The 17438-nt window shown below is 36.5% G+C and overlaps 1 protein-coding gene across 1 annotated transcript in view; it reads left to right on the forward strand.

Annotated features, from left to right (window-relative positions):
- The window catches only part of NEK11 (NIMA related kinase 11), a 220042-nt gene that overhangs the window by 49099 nt on the left and 153505 nt on the right, over positions 1-17438 (forward strand). Inside the window, exon 4 of the mRNA XM_054595611.1 lies at positions 12342-12460. Within this exon, the coding sequence (XP_054451586.1) occupies positions 12342-12460 (119 nt within the window). The remainder of the gene's footprint in view (positions 1-12341; positions 12461-17438) is intronic.

The following is a 17438-nucleotide window of genomic DNA, read 5'->3' on the forward strand; positions in this document are numbered from 1 at the left end:
CCACAAGGGACATTCTTGGAGCACCCAGCTTAGATAATCAGGAATACTGTGCCACTGGGTCTCACAGGACACCTACAACATAAGGCCACCCTACCAACACTGAGAGTTATAGCAGATCTACCTAATACATGGAAGCAAACACAAAGGTGCAGCCAAAATGGGGAGACAAAGAAATACACTATAAATGAAAGAATAGGAGAAAACTCCAGAAAAAGAGCTAAATGAGTTTTAAAAAAATGGTTATAAGGATGCTCAAGGAATTTAGTGAGAACTACAACAGCATGAGAAAGGACATAGAAATCATGAAAAAGAACCAGTCAGAAATGAAGATTACAATATCTGAAATAATGAATACAGTAGGAAGAAAAAAACAGTAGGTTGGATGAAGCAGAGAATCAAATCAGCAATTTGGAAGACAGCATAGCAGAAAACACCCAATTAGAGCAACAAAAAGGAAAAGGAATTAAAAAAAATGAGGATAGTTTAAGGGATGTTTGGGATAACATGAAATGTAACAAAATCCACATCATAGGGATACCAGAAAGTGAAGAGAGAGAATAAGGGATCAAGAACCTACCTGAAGAAAAATGACTGAAAAATTCCATAACTTTGTGAAGGAAAAAGACCCATGAGTCCAAGAAGTGCCGAGTCCCAAACAAGATAAACCCAAAGAGTCCCACACCAAGACACATCATAATTAATGGCAAAGGTTAGAGATAAAGAGAATCTTAAAAGCACCAAGAGGAAGTGCATTACCTACAGGGTAGCTCCCATAAGACTATCATCAGATTTCTCAACCAAAACATTTTAGACCAGAGTGAATGGCATGAAATATTCAGTGATGAAAAGCAAGAACCTACAACTAAGACTGTTTTACCCAGAGAAGGTATCATTTAAATAAAGAAAGAGCTTCCCAGACATGAAAAGGCTAAGAGTTTGTTACCACCAAACCAGTATTACAAGAAATATTAAAGGGCCTTCTTGAAGGAGGAGGAGGAGGAGGAGGAGAAGGAGAAGGGGAATGGAAAGGAGAAGGGGAAGGAAGGAAGGAAGGAAGGTAGGAAAGAAGGAAGGAAGGAAGGAAGGAAGGGGAAGAAGAAACAGAAGAAGAAGAAAGATACAGAGGAACATAATTAAAAGAATGAAATGACAATAAATACATTCCTATCAATAATCACTTCAAATGTAAATGGCTTAAATGCTCCAATAAAAAGACATAGAAGTTGAATGGATAAGAAAACATGACCCATACACATGCTGCCTACCAGAGACCCACCTCAAAATGAAAGATACACACAGACTAGATGTAAAGGAATGGAAAAAAATATTTCACACAAATGGCAATGAATAAAAAGGTGGGATAGCAATACTTATATCTAACAAAATAAACTTTAAAACCAAGACTATAGCAAGAGACAAAGAAGGACACTACATAGTGATAAAGGGGGCAACCCAACAAGAGGATATAACCCTTGTAAACATTTATTCACCTAACACAAGAGCACCTAAATAAATAAAGCAAATCTCAATGGATATAAAAAGAAAGATCAATAGGAATACAGTCATAGTAGTGGATTTTAACACCCTGTTTACATTGCTGGATTGGTCTTCCAGATAGAAAAGCAACAAGGAAGGAGCAGCCTTAAATGACACACTAAATCAGATGGGTTTAATTGGTATCTTCAGAACATTTCATCTCAAAGTAGCAGAATATACATTCTTTTCAAGTACACATGGAAAATTTTCTAGAATAGGCTACATGTTAGGTCACAAAACAAGTCTAAAAAATTTAAAAATATTGGAAGCACATAATGACATAATGATATGAATCTAGAAGTCAATCACAAGAAAGAAAACCCTGAAAAAACACAAAAAGACACGGACACTCAATAACATGTTACTAAACAATGAATAGGTTAAGAATGAGATCGAGGAAGAAATTAAAAGATACCTTGAAACAAATGAAAAGTGAGAACACAACAACCCAAAATCTATGGGGCACAGTGAAAATAGTTCTAAGAGAGAAATTCATAGCATTATAGGCCTATCTAGAAAAAAGATATCTCAAATAAACAACCTGACTTTACACTTAAGAGAATAACAGCAAAAAAAAAAAAAAAAAAAAAAAAAAAGACCAAAATTAAGTAGAAAAAAGGAAATAATAAAGATCTGATCAGAAATAAATGAAATAGAATCTAAAAAATTAATACTAAAGATAAATGAATCCAAGAGCTGGTTCTGAAAAGTAAACAAGATTGACAAATCTTTAACCAGACTCAACAAGAAAGAAAGGATATTAATCAACAATATACTTTATTGATTTGGATATTTTGAATACGTTAGCTATCTCCTGCATGGTATAACATTGATTGTTCTCAATTAATGTCTTGATTTGATTGCTATCAACTTCAACTGGTCTACTCGCCTGTGGAACATCGTCCAGTGAGAAATCTCCAGTAAGAAACCTGGCAAACCACTTTTGACATATTTGATCAGTCACAGCACCTTCTCCATGCACTGCACAAATCTTTTTTGCATTTCAGTTGCATTTCTACCTTTCTTGAATAAAGCATAATATGTCAAAGTGTTGCTTAATTTTTTCATCTTCATTATTAAAATGGCTACACAAAACTCACCAATTTTGGTAAGTTTTTTTTTTTAATGCATGCTGATATGACAGCTGTCACAATGCCATCTAACAAAGTTGTTTTGAATAAAGTTAAAGACAACTAAGCATTACTAGGCCATCTTATGAAAAAAATGGAAAAAAACAAATGAACTTTTTGGCCAACCCAATACAATGATCAAAACCAGAATACTAATATTTTGCCAGTTTCCCCCATTGTGTCTTTTGTCTATTCCCAGGATCTAGTCTAGGATCCTACATTGCATTTACTTGTTGTATCTCCTTAGTCTTCTTTAATCTGTGATAGTTTCCCTTTCCTGCCTTCATTTTTAAGACCTTGACACTTTTGGTGGGTATGGGCGAGTTATTTTGTAGAATGTTTCTCAGTTTGGGTTTGTCTGATATTTTTTCACTATTAGATTGAGGTTATGTATTCTGGGCAAGACTACCATAGAAGTGATGACGTGTCCTTCTCAGTGCATGATGTGAGAATGTACATGACGTTAGTATATCTTATTCCTGGTGGTGTTAACTTTGATTATTTGATTAGGGTTCTGCCTGCTGAATTTCCCCACTGTAAAGTGACTGTCTTCCTTTTTGTAATGGATAAATATCTTGGGGAAGATACTTTGAGACTATGTGGCCATATTAATATCCTGCTTCTCCTCAAAATTTCACCCACTGATTTTAACATCTTTCAGTGGAGATTGCGTGGTATAATGTTTATTGTAATGTTTTTGCTAATGGTGATTATCTCTTTCCCTCATTCTTTCTACATTTACTATTTGGGACTCCCCTATAAGGAAGAACTATCACACTGTTCCTTCTCCTCCATTTATGTATATATTAAATTATTTATTTCTATTAGCATGGACTCATACATATTTTTTTATTCTATGGGTTATAACCTAATACTGTCATTGTTTATTTTGTTACTCAAATTGTTCCAATTTGGCTCTTGGGGTTCCTCCAGGTTAGCTCCTGTAGCCCCTTAACATGCCCACATCCTTTTTCAAGGAGAAGTGGATGCTTGTTTATTAATTCTATTTTTTAGATGAGGAAACAGGGTCCCAGAGATGTGGAGTGGTTTTCTGGCAATCATGTGGCTGGAATGTTTAATTTCACCCAGGGCAGGGGTATTGGAAAAGCTACCCCTTAAAAAAGTTTTTTTATACTTAGATTGTTCTAGTTCACTTCCTACTATTTAGAGAAGAGTCAACCAAATAGTCCATGGTTCCCATTCTCAAGTATGCAATTATTTACTTCTACATGGACATGAATTAGTTGAGATTGATGTTTCATATCAACATATCAACAATGTTAAACAAACATGTTTCAAATGGAGGCCCTAAACCTAACAGCTATTTCAACACAGTCACACTAATCAGGCCTGAATGTGTGAATGATACAAAATATAAAACAGAAACTTTCAGGTATAAGTTCTGAGGAATCTAATACGCTGCTGCATATTAGTGACCATAGTTAATGACTTCACACTATAGGCCTGAAATTTGCTGAAAGATTAGATCTCAAGTACTCTCACCTCAAAAAGAAAAAGGTAACTATATGAGGTATTGGATGTGTCAATCAACTTGACTGAGGTAACCATCTCACAGTGCACATGTACACATTGTATATGAAAGCTGCTCCTTTTTTGACGGATTCTCACTTACATTCTGAATCTTTATTTCTATATATATAAACATGGAAACATGTATATCAATTGGTACACACCTCTTAATGTGATGATGATATTATTAATTATTTCATTTTCTCTCACTTGGGGACTAGATAAGATTTGAAATAGTGGAAAGTGTGTGGACTTTGGCCTCACAATGACTGCTATTCAAATCTTGGTCCTTTTTTTTTTTAAGCAGGTTATTTCATTTTTCTGACCCTTTCCTGATTTTAAGATAGTGTAGCAACACCTGTTTTGTTAGGTTTTTATAGGGATTTGAAATAATGAATGTGAAAAAAGAGGCTATCATTGCTTTGCACCTAGTAGACCATCGATAAGGGAGGTTGTTTTTAGTTTATTATTTCATTGCTACTCCCTTCTCCCTGTTCCAGTTATTTTTAGAAAGCAAGCTTATTTTTACCTGAGTTTTTGACTTGCAGCCTTTACTGTAAGGAGGGAAGCATGAAAATTTTCAAACACTAATGGGTCTGACAGCAACTTTCAGGCAAGTACTTGCCAATGATCTGTTTGTATTGTATAAAAGAACATTTGACATTTCTCTTATGGTTCTTGTTTATGTAAAACTGGTTAAATAAACCAAGTAAGTGGGTTGAGTTTTACAATCTTGAAACCCTAGTGGGTATCTGTAGACTCTTGCAAGTGAACTTGGTGGTAACATGTAGCTACCAGGCTAATTAGCTCTCAGAGAGTCCTTGCAGCATCACACTGGATGTGTGTGTGGTCTACAGTTAGAGGCAAACCTTTTTCAGTCCTTCAGTGCCACTGCTTATAGTTCTGAAGCTCTGTCTGGGGTCACCACCACCCAGAATTGGTTGTTTATAGATGAAAGACACTCAGGATATTTATTATTGTAACAGTGCTTAGTGGCCATCTGTCTTGGTCTGTACAGGCATCTATCGCAAAATACAATAGACTTGGTGGCTTATAAACAACAAAAATCTCTCCCACAGCTCTGGAGACTGGAAGTCTGAGAGCCAGGTGCCGGCACAGTCAGTGTCTGGTGGAGGCCCCACTCCTGGTTCACAGATGGCCATCTTCTTGCAGTGTCCTCACAGGGTGGAAGAGGTGAGGGAGCTCTCTGTGGTCTCTAATCAAGACACATTCCATTGACAAGGGTTCCACTCTCATGATATAATCACCTCCCAAAGGCCCCACATCCTAATAGTATCACACTGGGGGTTAGGATTTCAACACATACAGTTTGGAAGACATAAATGCCATCCTTCCTGGTGTGAGCACCAGGTGTCCACACATCGGGACTGTCTTCAGTGGCTTGCTTTGCCGCATTGCTGCCGACTGAGGGAGCTAGTGCGGTATCCACAGGGGTGGGGCCCACCAGGGCCCTCTGGTTTTCCTTGGCAGCTCTTCCGGGCGTGGGTTGGCCTCCTTAAATTTGCTCTGTGTTAATTCTGGGGGTCTAAAGTTTATTCAGTTATGGAAGACTGTAAATAATGTGCCTCATATTTTTATACACATAACTTGATATGTTCTTTTTTTTTAAATTTTATTTATTTTTTAAATACATTTGTCTCTGCCTCCCCCCCACCACTTTCCCTTGCCCCCTCTCTCCTTCCCTCCCTCAGCTCTTCCCTTTGGTTTTGTCCATGAGTCCTTGCTATTTGTTCCTTGACTTTTCCCTTCCCTTCCCTTTCCCTGCCCCACCCCCTCCTTCCCTCTTGTCTCTGTTGATTTCTTTTCCTTTCAGTGTTGCTGGTCTTATTTTCCTTGCATCTTTGTATTGTTGGTTAGGTTCCGCTTATAGGTGAGATCATATGGTATTTGTCTTTCGCCCCCTGGCTTATTTCGCTTAGCATGATGCTCTCCAGTTCCATCCATGCTGTCGCGAAGTTTAGTAGTTCTTTTTTTCTTTCTGCTGTGTAGTATTCCATTCTGATATGTTCTTGATTTTGTAAGTACCAAAATTAAAGCCATTTTATTTGTTTGGTTTACTTACTTTGTTTAAACTATGGCATATTTTAACCTTTTAACAAAAAAAAGTTAAAAAAATAAGGCCACTGATTTTTACTTAAAATTGCTAATGTAAAAAACTGAAAAACAAAACTAGTTTAATTTAAAAGAAAGATACTAGTGCACTAATATAAAGCAATTCATAAACCTAGTAGAACATATGGCATTTGGGGTATGGCTTTAGCTGACATGTGACTGTATGTAAATGTGTGTTCAAAAATAGAATCAGAATAATCCACTTCAAATAGTTTATTTTGAAAAACCAACCCAGTGATTTATAGATGAAAGCATTATTTCATGTCACTTCTTAAGATAAATATCAGTTTTACCATTTTATTCTTTTTCATGTACATTTACCTCAGCAGGAAGAACACTTACTCTAAAAGAATTTGAAAAATATTAGCAGCTAAATCTAGGAGTGCTCATTTATCTTATGAGGCATAACCACTATGATACTACATGGCATTCTTTGGTAACTATTTAGAGGCTCGATATTTTTACTTTGCTTTTAAGAACATAATATGGCTTGACGTTTTCCCTACTTTTTATGCACTCTATTAAAGTAAACTTCCATAATTCTAAGGACATGTTTTCTGGTTCTACAATATAATGACAGAGGATTTTCTTCCCCTGTCCCTTTACTGCTGTTTATTGGCATTTTCCTAAGTAATGTCACAGACTTTTAAAAAAATGTTATTATAAAATGACTCTGATTCAACCCTGACTTTCCCAAGTACATTTTCTTGTGCCTTGAAATTTTTCAAATTATTGGACAAAATGTTTCTATTCGTGGGTGAAATACTAAGTTTGTGACCCATTTGTGTCATTATCTAGCAGTGTTTTCTTTAAGTATAATCCAGGGACCACCTGTCCCAGAGTCACTTAGGATGCTTGCTAAAAACATACAGACTTTTTGGTCCTCTCCAGATTTACTTAATAAGAGTCTCTGTTGATATGGCCTAGGAACATGCATCATAAACAAGCCACTTGGAAGAATCTTGTGCATGCCAAAATTTGACATCCACTGGAAGGATGCTTTGGAAGCTTATTTAAAAGAGATGAATAATGTGAAGGGAACATTTTAAGATGTCAACCAAGTGAATTAATAAGGGGAAGCTTTTTTATTTTAAAATGAAGAAGCAGGGCAGGACAATTTTTCAAGCTCCTTCCAGCCCCAAAACCATGAGATTTTTTTGTTCTTTGTACATGCTCTGAACATTGCAATTGTGTTGTATTCAGGCCTCTGAGAAGGCTCTACTTTGGCCTTTTAAACTGGTTGTAAGTGCTTCTGCTGGTGACTTAAAAAACACAAATTTTTAAAAAATGAAATCCTTTTAGGATGTAGAACTTTTTAATGGTGATCAAAGATGGAGTTTAGACACTGTATTTGAATTGCTTTTCCTGTCTTCAAGGTATGCACATTTCAGAGTCAGTCCGATGGTAGCTAACTGGGATGGGGATCGGGAAGAGATGCCATTAATCCATCAAATGCTACATTTTGGTTTACAGATTTTTACAGCCTTCCAAGTTAACATCATGGCTTTTATTGCAACATTCAAGGGGTGATAGTAGTGAAGAAAAGCATTTTCTCAGTAATATCATTTTAGGACAACATTATCAACTTAAAGTCAATATCCTTTCCATTAAAGTTGTTACAGCAATACATGGATTAAATATTTCTCAAAGACAAATTAAGAAATACTTGCCCTGGCCAAGTGGCTTAGTTGATTTGAACGTCAACCCCTACACCAAAGGTCTTGGGTTACATCGCTGGTCAGGGCACATACCTAGCTTGTGGGTTCCATCCCCAGTCAGGGTATATATAGGAGACAACAACACATCAATATTTCTCTCCATCTCTCTCTTTCTCTCTCTAAATGTCAATAAACATATAAGGATATGTTCAAATAAGGAGTTGAAGCTTAAAAACAAAAGAATTTCTTAAACTGAGGTGTGATATTTCATTACAAACAATTCATTTGTTTACTTGGAAGGTGGCTTAGAGAAAGAGTAGTAAGTGCTTTGCATAGTGCTGAGTTGAAGTCAGACTGCTTCACAAAAAATTATATCTTTGTTATATAAAAACATAATTTGTTGTGTCTTAATCTGTGAGTGACCTGATTACCTTAATTAAATCCTAAGAAAATAGCCTATAGAGTGTTTGTTAAAGAACAAAGTAAACACAAAACAAATAGTTTTTCTTGGAGATAAATATGCAAAATAAAAATTGTAGGGGGAGTAATTTGAGGAGGATGAGACCCAACTCTCTGATTTAACCTTTTGGCATTCTTCTTGTTGACTGAGCCTATCCCTTGCTTAAGAGTAAGAATTAGTGCATTCCTTCTTTTTAAGGTCCTACACAGAGAGCAAGGGGGAATATATCCTTTTGACATTGCAGTTTGAGACCTACTATTAAAGGCCCTATTTTTTTTGATAGTCTAAATAGGTATATTTATTTAGTCACAGGAAATTATGCACACTTTTAATATCAATGCAGGAAACAGTCAAGCAACTTCTACTCAATACTAGAGGAGGGAGCATAAGGAGGTGATTATCAGACTAACAATAGATGTCTTCCGGGGAGTGTGCTCTGCATATGCAAAAGCCATTTTCATAGGGACAACAGTACCTATGTATGACCTTCCTCAAGTAAGAAATGTTAGGTTGAAACAGCTTCATCGATACTTCTTTAAAGCAAGTTTTTCTTTTTCTTTTCCTTTTTATTTCTTCTCTTCTCTCTCTCTCTCCCTTCCTTCTTTTCTTCCTTCCTTCCTCCTTTCCTTCTTTTCTCATTTTCTCCTTTCTTCCCTTCCTTTCTTCCTTCTTGTCTGTCACTCCTCATCTGGAACTATTCAGGAATGAGACAACAACATGTAGATAATTATCTTTCTGCCACTGGATATTTTTTATTATATTCAGAGAATCTAAAGGGGATATTGAAAGGAGATACTGTTTTTGTTTTAATTTAAAAAAAATTTTTATGAGAAAAAACTTTGCTAGTGTCTCCTTTGATTCAAAAGGAAAATTGAGATTTGAATATATATGTACATTCATAGCTTGCCTTTCATCTGAAGGGCTTTTGTTACTACTTCACAGATGTCATAATACCCTGTTGTCAAAAATGTTTTAGGTAACTTATAGAAATATTATGACAGTATAGCTTGTGTGATCTAACTTTGATAAACTCTAGGATTAAAATGCACAGATATAAAGACAGGTTTTGAGAATGAGAAGAAATGATGGTCTTTTTGACAAGGCATTAATATTCGATTCACTGTATTTGGGAATTCCAACAAGTTACGATCTCCTTGCCCAGAAAATTCAGTAGAAAATTGAATTTGAGCAAGGGTGAAAGTTGAAAATTTGATATGCCCTTTTGACTTGTTGCCGTGTGCAGAAGGAGAGAATATGCTACAAAAACATTTTCATATTGCACTGAAAGGAAAAAAAATTACGTTACAAATCAGTTATCCTGTTGACTTCATGTTGTTTGATTGGAAGTAATCTCCCTCTGATTGTTTAATTGCCTATAAATGCTTTTCCTTTGCATCTAATGATGACGATTCTGTCAGGCATAGTCTGTGAGTAGCTTAATGTTCGGCTCTTACGCTTCTTATAGATGTGGCACATACCTCTTCTTAATTCATAGAGCCTTGTATTGTTGACTTCCCCCAAACAAAGCACAATTGCATTTAACCCATCCTTTTCTTCAGAGGAATAGTCCTTGAATTGTCTTTAATATGTCAGTGTATAGAGATAATGTATAGTGGTTTTCTAAGAGAATTTAACAGTTTGTTTTCATTTCTATGGTGGATAAAATACATTAAGATAAACATAATAGAAAGGATTGTTTTCATCATATTTTATTGATTATGCTATTACAGTTGTCCCAGTTTTTCCCCATGTGCCCCCCTTCACCCAGCACCCCCACCCACTTCCTCAGGCAATCCCCACATTGTTGTCCATGTCCATTGGTCATGCATGTACATGGTCCAGCACAAATAACACCCCTTTTTTATTTCAAAATTATAAATATGTACTTCTGTAACATAACAATATCACACTCAAACATACCATATGACATTTTAGGTGAAATGTTCAACTTAAAACTATAAATTATTACATCCATCTTATTACTCTAACAACCACACTCAGGCAGGCCTTACTGCTGCCAGACCCTGTATATTTTTTGGCTACTCTATTTCTTATGCTGTACTTTATATCCCCATGACAATTTGGTAATTACCAATTTGTACTTAATCCCTTCACTTTTTTTGCTCATTCCCCTGACCCCCCTCCCATCTGGCAACCATCAAAATGTTCTCTGTATGTATGATTCTGCCTCTGTTTTGCCTGTTTGCTTGTTTTCTTTAGATTCAACTGTTGATAGATATTTTTGATCTTCTCTTTGTTAAATAAATCCCTTTAACATTTCATATAATAATAGCCTGGTGATAATGAACTTTAGCTTTTTCTTATCTGGGAAGCTCTTTATCTGCCCTTAATTCCAAATGGTAGCTTTGCTAGGTAGAGTAATCTTGATATTAGCTCCTTGCTTTTCTTTACTTTGAATATATCTTGCCGATTCCTTCTAGCCTGCCAAGTTTCTTTTGAGAAATCAGCTAACAGTCTTGTGGGAACTCCCTTTTAGGTAACTAACTGCTTCTTCTCTTGTTGCTTTTAAAATTCTTTCTTTGTCTTTAACCTTCGGCATTTTAATTATGATGTGTCTTGATGTGGTCCTCTTTGGAACTCTCTACATTTCCTGGACTTGTATATCTATTTCTTTCACCAAGTTAGGGAAGTTTTCTCTCATATTTTCAAATACATTTTCAATTTCCTGCTCTCTCTTCTCCTTCCAGCACCGCTATAATGCAAATGTTGGTACACTTGGAGTTGTCCCATAGGCTGCTTACACTATCCTCATTGTTTTGGATTCTTTTTTCTTTCTGCTGTTCTGATTGAGTGTTTTTTTCTTTCTTATATTCCAAATTGCTGATTTGATTTTTGGTGTCATCTACTCTACTGTTGATCCCCTATAAAATGTTCTTCATTTCAGTTAGTGCATCCTTTGTTAATGACTCATTCTTTTTCTGGATTTCACATCCTTTTTATTAATGCTGTTGAAGTTCTTTGAGTTCATCTTCTCTCCTCCTAAATTTATTGAGCATCCTTATAACCAGTGTTTTGAATTCTACATCTAGCAGATTGCTTGTCTTCATTTAGTTTAGTTCTTTTTCTGAAGTTTTGTTCTGTTCTTTCATTTCATTTATATCTTTGTTTAATCATTTTGGAAGCATCCATGTGTTTTTTTACATGTATTAGGTAAACTGTTATATCTCCCAGGCTTCACAGAGTGGCCTCATGCAGTCGGTGTCCTATAGGGTCCAGTGGCATAGCCTCCCCTATCACCCAAGGCAGGTACTTGAGGTATGCTCATCATGTGGGCTGTGTATAACCTCCTTCTGTAGTTGAGCCTCAGTTGCTATTGTCAGGTCAATGGGAAGGGTTTAGCCAGGCCGATCAGCTGCAAGGACTGGCTGTGACCACTGACCACCAACTTCTGGCAACTGTGGAGAATCAGCTGTGCAGAGTCCTATTCCATAGAACAGGACTTAACTTCCTCAAGGCTCTGGTGCCTGCTGAGTCCACCCCTGAGTGTGTTGCTTATGGAGGTGATTGGATGGTGGTGCTCCAACATGGTCTGCCGCTGTCCACTGGATGTGCAGGCTCTTGAGTTTTTCAGGCAGGCACTTTAATGGGGACTAGGGTCATCCTAGGTATGTGGCCTTGAGCTGTTAGAAATATATTAGCATTTATTCAAGTCTTTATAGGGTAAGGTTGAGGCCTGGCTGAGAAGAGGGCTCAGAAGAGCCTGCCTAGAGCTTGGTTGGGAAGGGAGTCTTCATCAGCAATAGTTACAAAATTGACAGCATGCCCTCACCTTCTTATAGTAATAGTGACTATTGTATATTAACTGTATATGGGAGAGTTTGAATTTAAAATTTTAACTGAAAAAATATGATAAATTATGCTGTTTTGTTTCAGGGCCGAGATCTGGACTGTAAAATTCAGGAATATAAAGAAGCCGGAAAAACTTTTTCTGAAGGTCAAATAATAGAATGGTTTATCCAGCTATTGCTGGGAGTTGATTACATGCATGAAAGGTATGTTCGCTTGTTACTGAGGGACAGGATTTTTTAAACAGTCATATCTGAACTTGAGCATGAAGTTTTGGGGGGAAGAATTGAAAGAAAGCAAGATCAAAAGGTAAATGACTATGGTAGAAACATATATAATGTGCTTTTTCATGAAAAAACAGTTGAATGATTATATGTAGAAGATTTACTTGAATTGCTTTTTACTGTTGTTCTAGAAATCAAGTTGGCCTTGAATGCAAGACAGAAAATTGTATTAAACACATTCACTATATCTGATCATATCCTGTGAATCACAAGTGATTCTCAGATACCTTTAGCATGCTGTGAATTTATTATGTCTTACCACAGCCTGGAGCTATAAATACTTTAGGATGCTGAAAATGCATTGCACGGTCACCTTGGAAAGTGTCCGCACACATTTAGCTGAGTTTACTTCTCAAGATGAACTAACTGAGGCAAAAGATACTGTTTGGTACTCAGACCAAAAGTCAGTTTTGACATGAAATATCTGATAGAGAAGGTCAAGGTATGCTTTATGAGTTCAATTGTCTATAACTTGTATTTACAGTCTACCTCAAAAATATATTCTAAAATCTTTAAGAAGTTTTAGATGTTAGAATGTACAGACCTATACAATGTATGAACACACTTAAAAAGATGAACATACTTAGACAAATGAAAATAGGTATTATGAGATGTCTGTGTTAGCTTTTGACTTAGGAGTAGGAGAAACATGTTGTAACATTCTTCTTGAACAAAGTGAAAGTCTTTGGGGTACACTGAGGTCTGCCTATCCATGCACGCCAGATAACTTAGATGTGTCATCTGTGTTTTCTGATCACATAAAAGTAATCAGGTAGTCCTGTGCTTTTCCAGGTATCTTCTGGAACATATTGACTCATTGGCAGCCCCTAACAATCTTTTGATGGATGTAAAACCATTCTAAGAGACAGTGATAAAAGAATAACAAGTAATCTTTTAATAAACTACCTAATGCTGCTGAATGTAGGATATTTGTGTACATAAGTTTATATTGTAGTATATCTTTTATTTTCTTTGCTATTCCATGGCATATGTGTTAGCTTATACATAAGGAAAATAACACATAAAAAGATGCTAACTTTGGTGTTTTGTGTGCAAAAAACAAAACTGAAATCTGATTCATTTAGGAACCCAAATATTTTTTGACACATTTGGTTCTAATTAGTACTAATTAAAATAAAGAAGTTTGAAAATAAAATAACCCTTCAAAGAGAGGATTTAAGTTTTTTAGAATCCTTCAACATTCCAAGTAAGTCATTAAATGGAGCTTAAATATTTGGATATTTGTGGAACTGTGGATCTGAAATACTATCCTTTGAGGCACCTAACAAACAATGGTGCTTCTTATTCATTATGTTATTACAACCAATTACAAAGTTTTTATATGTAAATAGAAAATTTTCAGTTTTATATTTATACGTTTATTAGATAGTGATAAATAAAATATAAGGCCAAACTTCAAATTGCTGCTAATAAACTAGCAGAGATAAAACATGGGCCAAAATAACTGTAAACCATGTATCACGGTGGATATAAAGGATAGAGTATTTCTACCACACACTATTATGGCCCTGGGTAAGTTGCTTCACCTCTCTGAGCCTTTGTTTTCTCATCTGTAAAGTGGGGATAATAATGACATCCTCCCTGCTTACTTATAGGGCTGTAGGGAATACGCACTGAGATATACCTTTGAAAAGTTTGTGAATTACTAAGTCGTGTGTAAATGTCATCTGTGGCTGTGATTCAATGTAGAAATGAGGGCATAGCCACTGGAAAGGCTAAAAAACCTCTCGACAATAACAAGTGTTGACAAAGATATGGAAATACTGGAACACTCTTACATTGCTATCAGGGTATAAATTGGTATTAATTGCTTTGAAAAAATGTTTAATAGTACCTCCAAAGCTAAATATTCAAATACCTTGTGACTCAATTCTCTTCCTCAGATGAAAATTAACTACCTGTGTATAAGCCAGTCAGAGAAAGACAAATACCATATGATTTTACTCATCTGTGGAATCTAATGACAAACTGAATTAACAGGCAAAACAGAGACAGACTCATAGACAGAGAGCAGAATGACAGCTATACAGTGAGAGAGAGTAAGGGAAGGAGAGACTGAGCAAAAAGGAAAAAGGACTCATGGACATGGACAACAGTGTGGTAATGGTGGGGGAGGCGTGTATAAGGGGACTAAATGGTAATGGAAAAAATATAATAACAAATATTGAGAGAAAAAAAGAAAAATAATTACCTGTGTCCAACAAAAGACATATGCAAACTTGTTCATAGAAGGCTTATTTGTAACAGCCAAAACATTAAGAAATGTCCTTATAGCCCTGGCTTGGTGTCTCAGTTGGTTGGAGCATTGTCACATAAACCAAAAGATTGTCGGTTCAATCCCCAGTTGGGGCACATATGTGAGGCAACCAGTTGATGTTTCTCACATTAATGTTTCTCTCTCTGTCTCTCTCTGTCCCCATCCCCCACCTTACTCACTCTAAAATCAATAAACATATCCTTGGATGAGCATTAAAAAATATCCATTTAGAGTAAATGGTTAAGTAAATTGTGGTATAGTCATACAATGGAATTCTACTGTTGAAAACAATACACAGTTGCTAATGCATGACCTGTATGAATCTAAGGTACATAATGTTGGGTGAAAGAAGCCAGATGCAACATACTGTATACTTTATGACTCCATCTACATCAAGTTCAAAACCAGGCAAAACTAATCTAAGGGGAGTCAGAATAGACTGAAAAGGGATTAGAAGGGGCACTAAGAATCCCTCTGGGATGCTGTAAATGTTTTATATCTTGATTTGGGTGGGTTACAAGGGTGATAAATTTATCAAGCTTAAGGTTTTTGCACTTTAATGTAAGTAATACTCTAACTTAAAACAAGTGATAAGAGTGCAAGAAAAGTACAATGTAAGGGATATAGGAGATAAGAAGAGGGACAACATTTCTATCTGGGAGGATCAATGAAGGCTTCTTGAAGAAGTGATATTTGACCCAAGGTAGGTTTTGAATATGACGTAAAATGTATACCTGGATGTTTCCAGGTATAGGGAACACAGGGAGCACTGCTAGAGCGGAAGATGAGTGGTTCAGTCAGGAAGGCTCTTGGGTGCATGAATGAAGTTGTGAGGAAAGGTGGATTGAGATCAAGGTATACAGGCTTTATTTTGCAGTATGGACATTGATGCCACAGGAACCTTTTTCAATCAAGCTATAATATAACCAGAGCTTCAGGAAGATTAGATAATATATTTCAGAGGGGAGAGAGAGAACCATGGGCTATCAGTCTGGACCATTTTATAATATCCGCACATGAAGTTGTAAGACCTGAAACAGCATGGCAGCAGTGGGCAGGATGTGGAAAGATGAGGGTGTACTCAATAAGTTGAATTGACTAGACTTGAAATTAAGTGAATAGGAGGTGGTCAAGGATGAACCCAAGGCTCATCACCCAAGGATGAATGAAACGTTGGAAAGACAGATTTTAAACAATGGTGTTGAGTTTAATTGTGAATATGCTGGTTGGAATATGGAGAGAGAATGAAAGATGGGGATGGAGAGGGAAAGGAGGAGGTAGAGCAAGAACGAAGTCCTAGATCTTGGGAAAACACCAGGTCTTGTCTGTTTGAGATCCTCCAATATCAGACCTTGAAACAAAAACCTGGATACAAGACGCTTAGCTAGGAGGTGATCTCAGGAAGCAGAAGCCAGTGAGTGAGATGGGGAAGTGAGAAAAGCCATGCAGGGAACCTTGTTCCGCTGGTCCTTGCTGTGAGTAGAGGGATGTAGCAGCATTCTTCTATATATGTTTTAGGTTTGGGGTTCTTCTTTATGCATTCCTTCAGAGCTTTTTTTGAAAATTCTTGCCCACATATAACTACTGTTTTCTGGCCCTATTATGAAAAATTCCTCATATTTCTGGGAATTTGGAGTGGCAAGGGGAGACAGGAATCTCCATCCTGATCCAATTTCCAGAATAGTTTTTAACTGGAGAAATGCTATGTTATTCCTGATCATTAATATGTAATCTACTTTTCACCTGTTAGTTTTCAATATTTAATATCTATAGGTCTCAAGTATGTTTCCTGAAGGAAACAACTACCTTAATTATCTGTTTTTAAACAATTTAAATCCAAAAAATGACTCTATTAATATATGGCATAGGCACTTATATACAATGATGTAAAAAGGTAAGAATTTTCACAGTTCACTAGGGGCTACCTGGGAATATGGGATTAAAACTGATTCCTGCTGAAGGGAGCCATGCTGTGCTAACAAAACCCCAAATCACTGGTTTACAGCAATTGTTTTTTGCTTGTATTGCCTTTGGCAGCTGCAGGTCAGCCCTGAATCTGGTCTGTATGCCCTCCCATTCCAGAACCCAAACTGAAGGAGCAGCTCCTCTTCGGGAGAGTTTCAGAAACACTCTGTGACTTTACCGGTTCTGCTCAGACATTGCAATCACCTTGTCTGCTAACGTGCCTTTGACCAAGCAAGTCACATGAGCAAGCCCAATGTCAGAAGGGTGGGCATACCTGTTCCTCCCAAAGGGGACAGTTACTGCAAGGCAAAGAGGTTTGAATATTTGGGAAGAAGAACACAGCCTACTACAGTGTTTTACTCAGCTTTTAACTTAAAATATTCCAAAGTATAGCCAATATAAATAGATCTAACAACAAAGAGTTATTCCAGCCTTTTTCTCATATTGTCTATAATATATATTAAATGAATTTTGAAAATTACACAGATTGCTTACAAATGAGTTAGGAAAAAGATTGCCTTGGAAACAATACATGTGAATAAGTTAGGTTTGGCTCCTCTGTTGCAAATACCTTGCCAAGTATTTTAGTGCATGTGATGGTTAGTTTCATGTGTTAATTCGAGTGTGCCATAGGTGCCCAAGCTAAACATTGCTTCT

This window comes from Pteronotus mesoamericanus, unplaced genomic scaffold, assembly GCF_021234165.1.
Source record: "Pteronotus mesoamericanus isolate MK-2021 breed Mesoamerican mustached bat unplaced genomic scaffold, CSHL_Meso_final scaffold_54, whole genome shotgun sequence".
Classification (NCBI taxonomy): domain Eukaryota; kingdom Metazoa; phylum Chordata; class Mammalia; order Chiroptera; family Mormoopidae; genus Pteronotus; species Pteronotus mesoamericanus.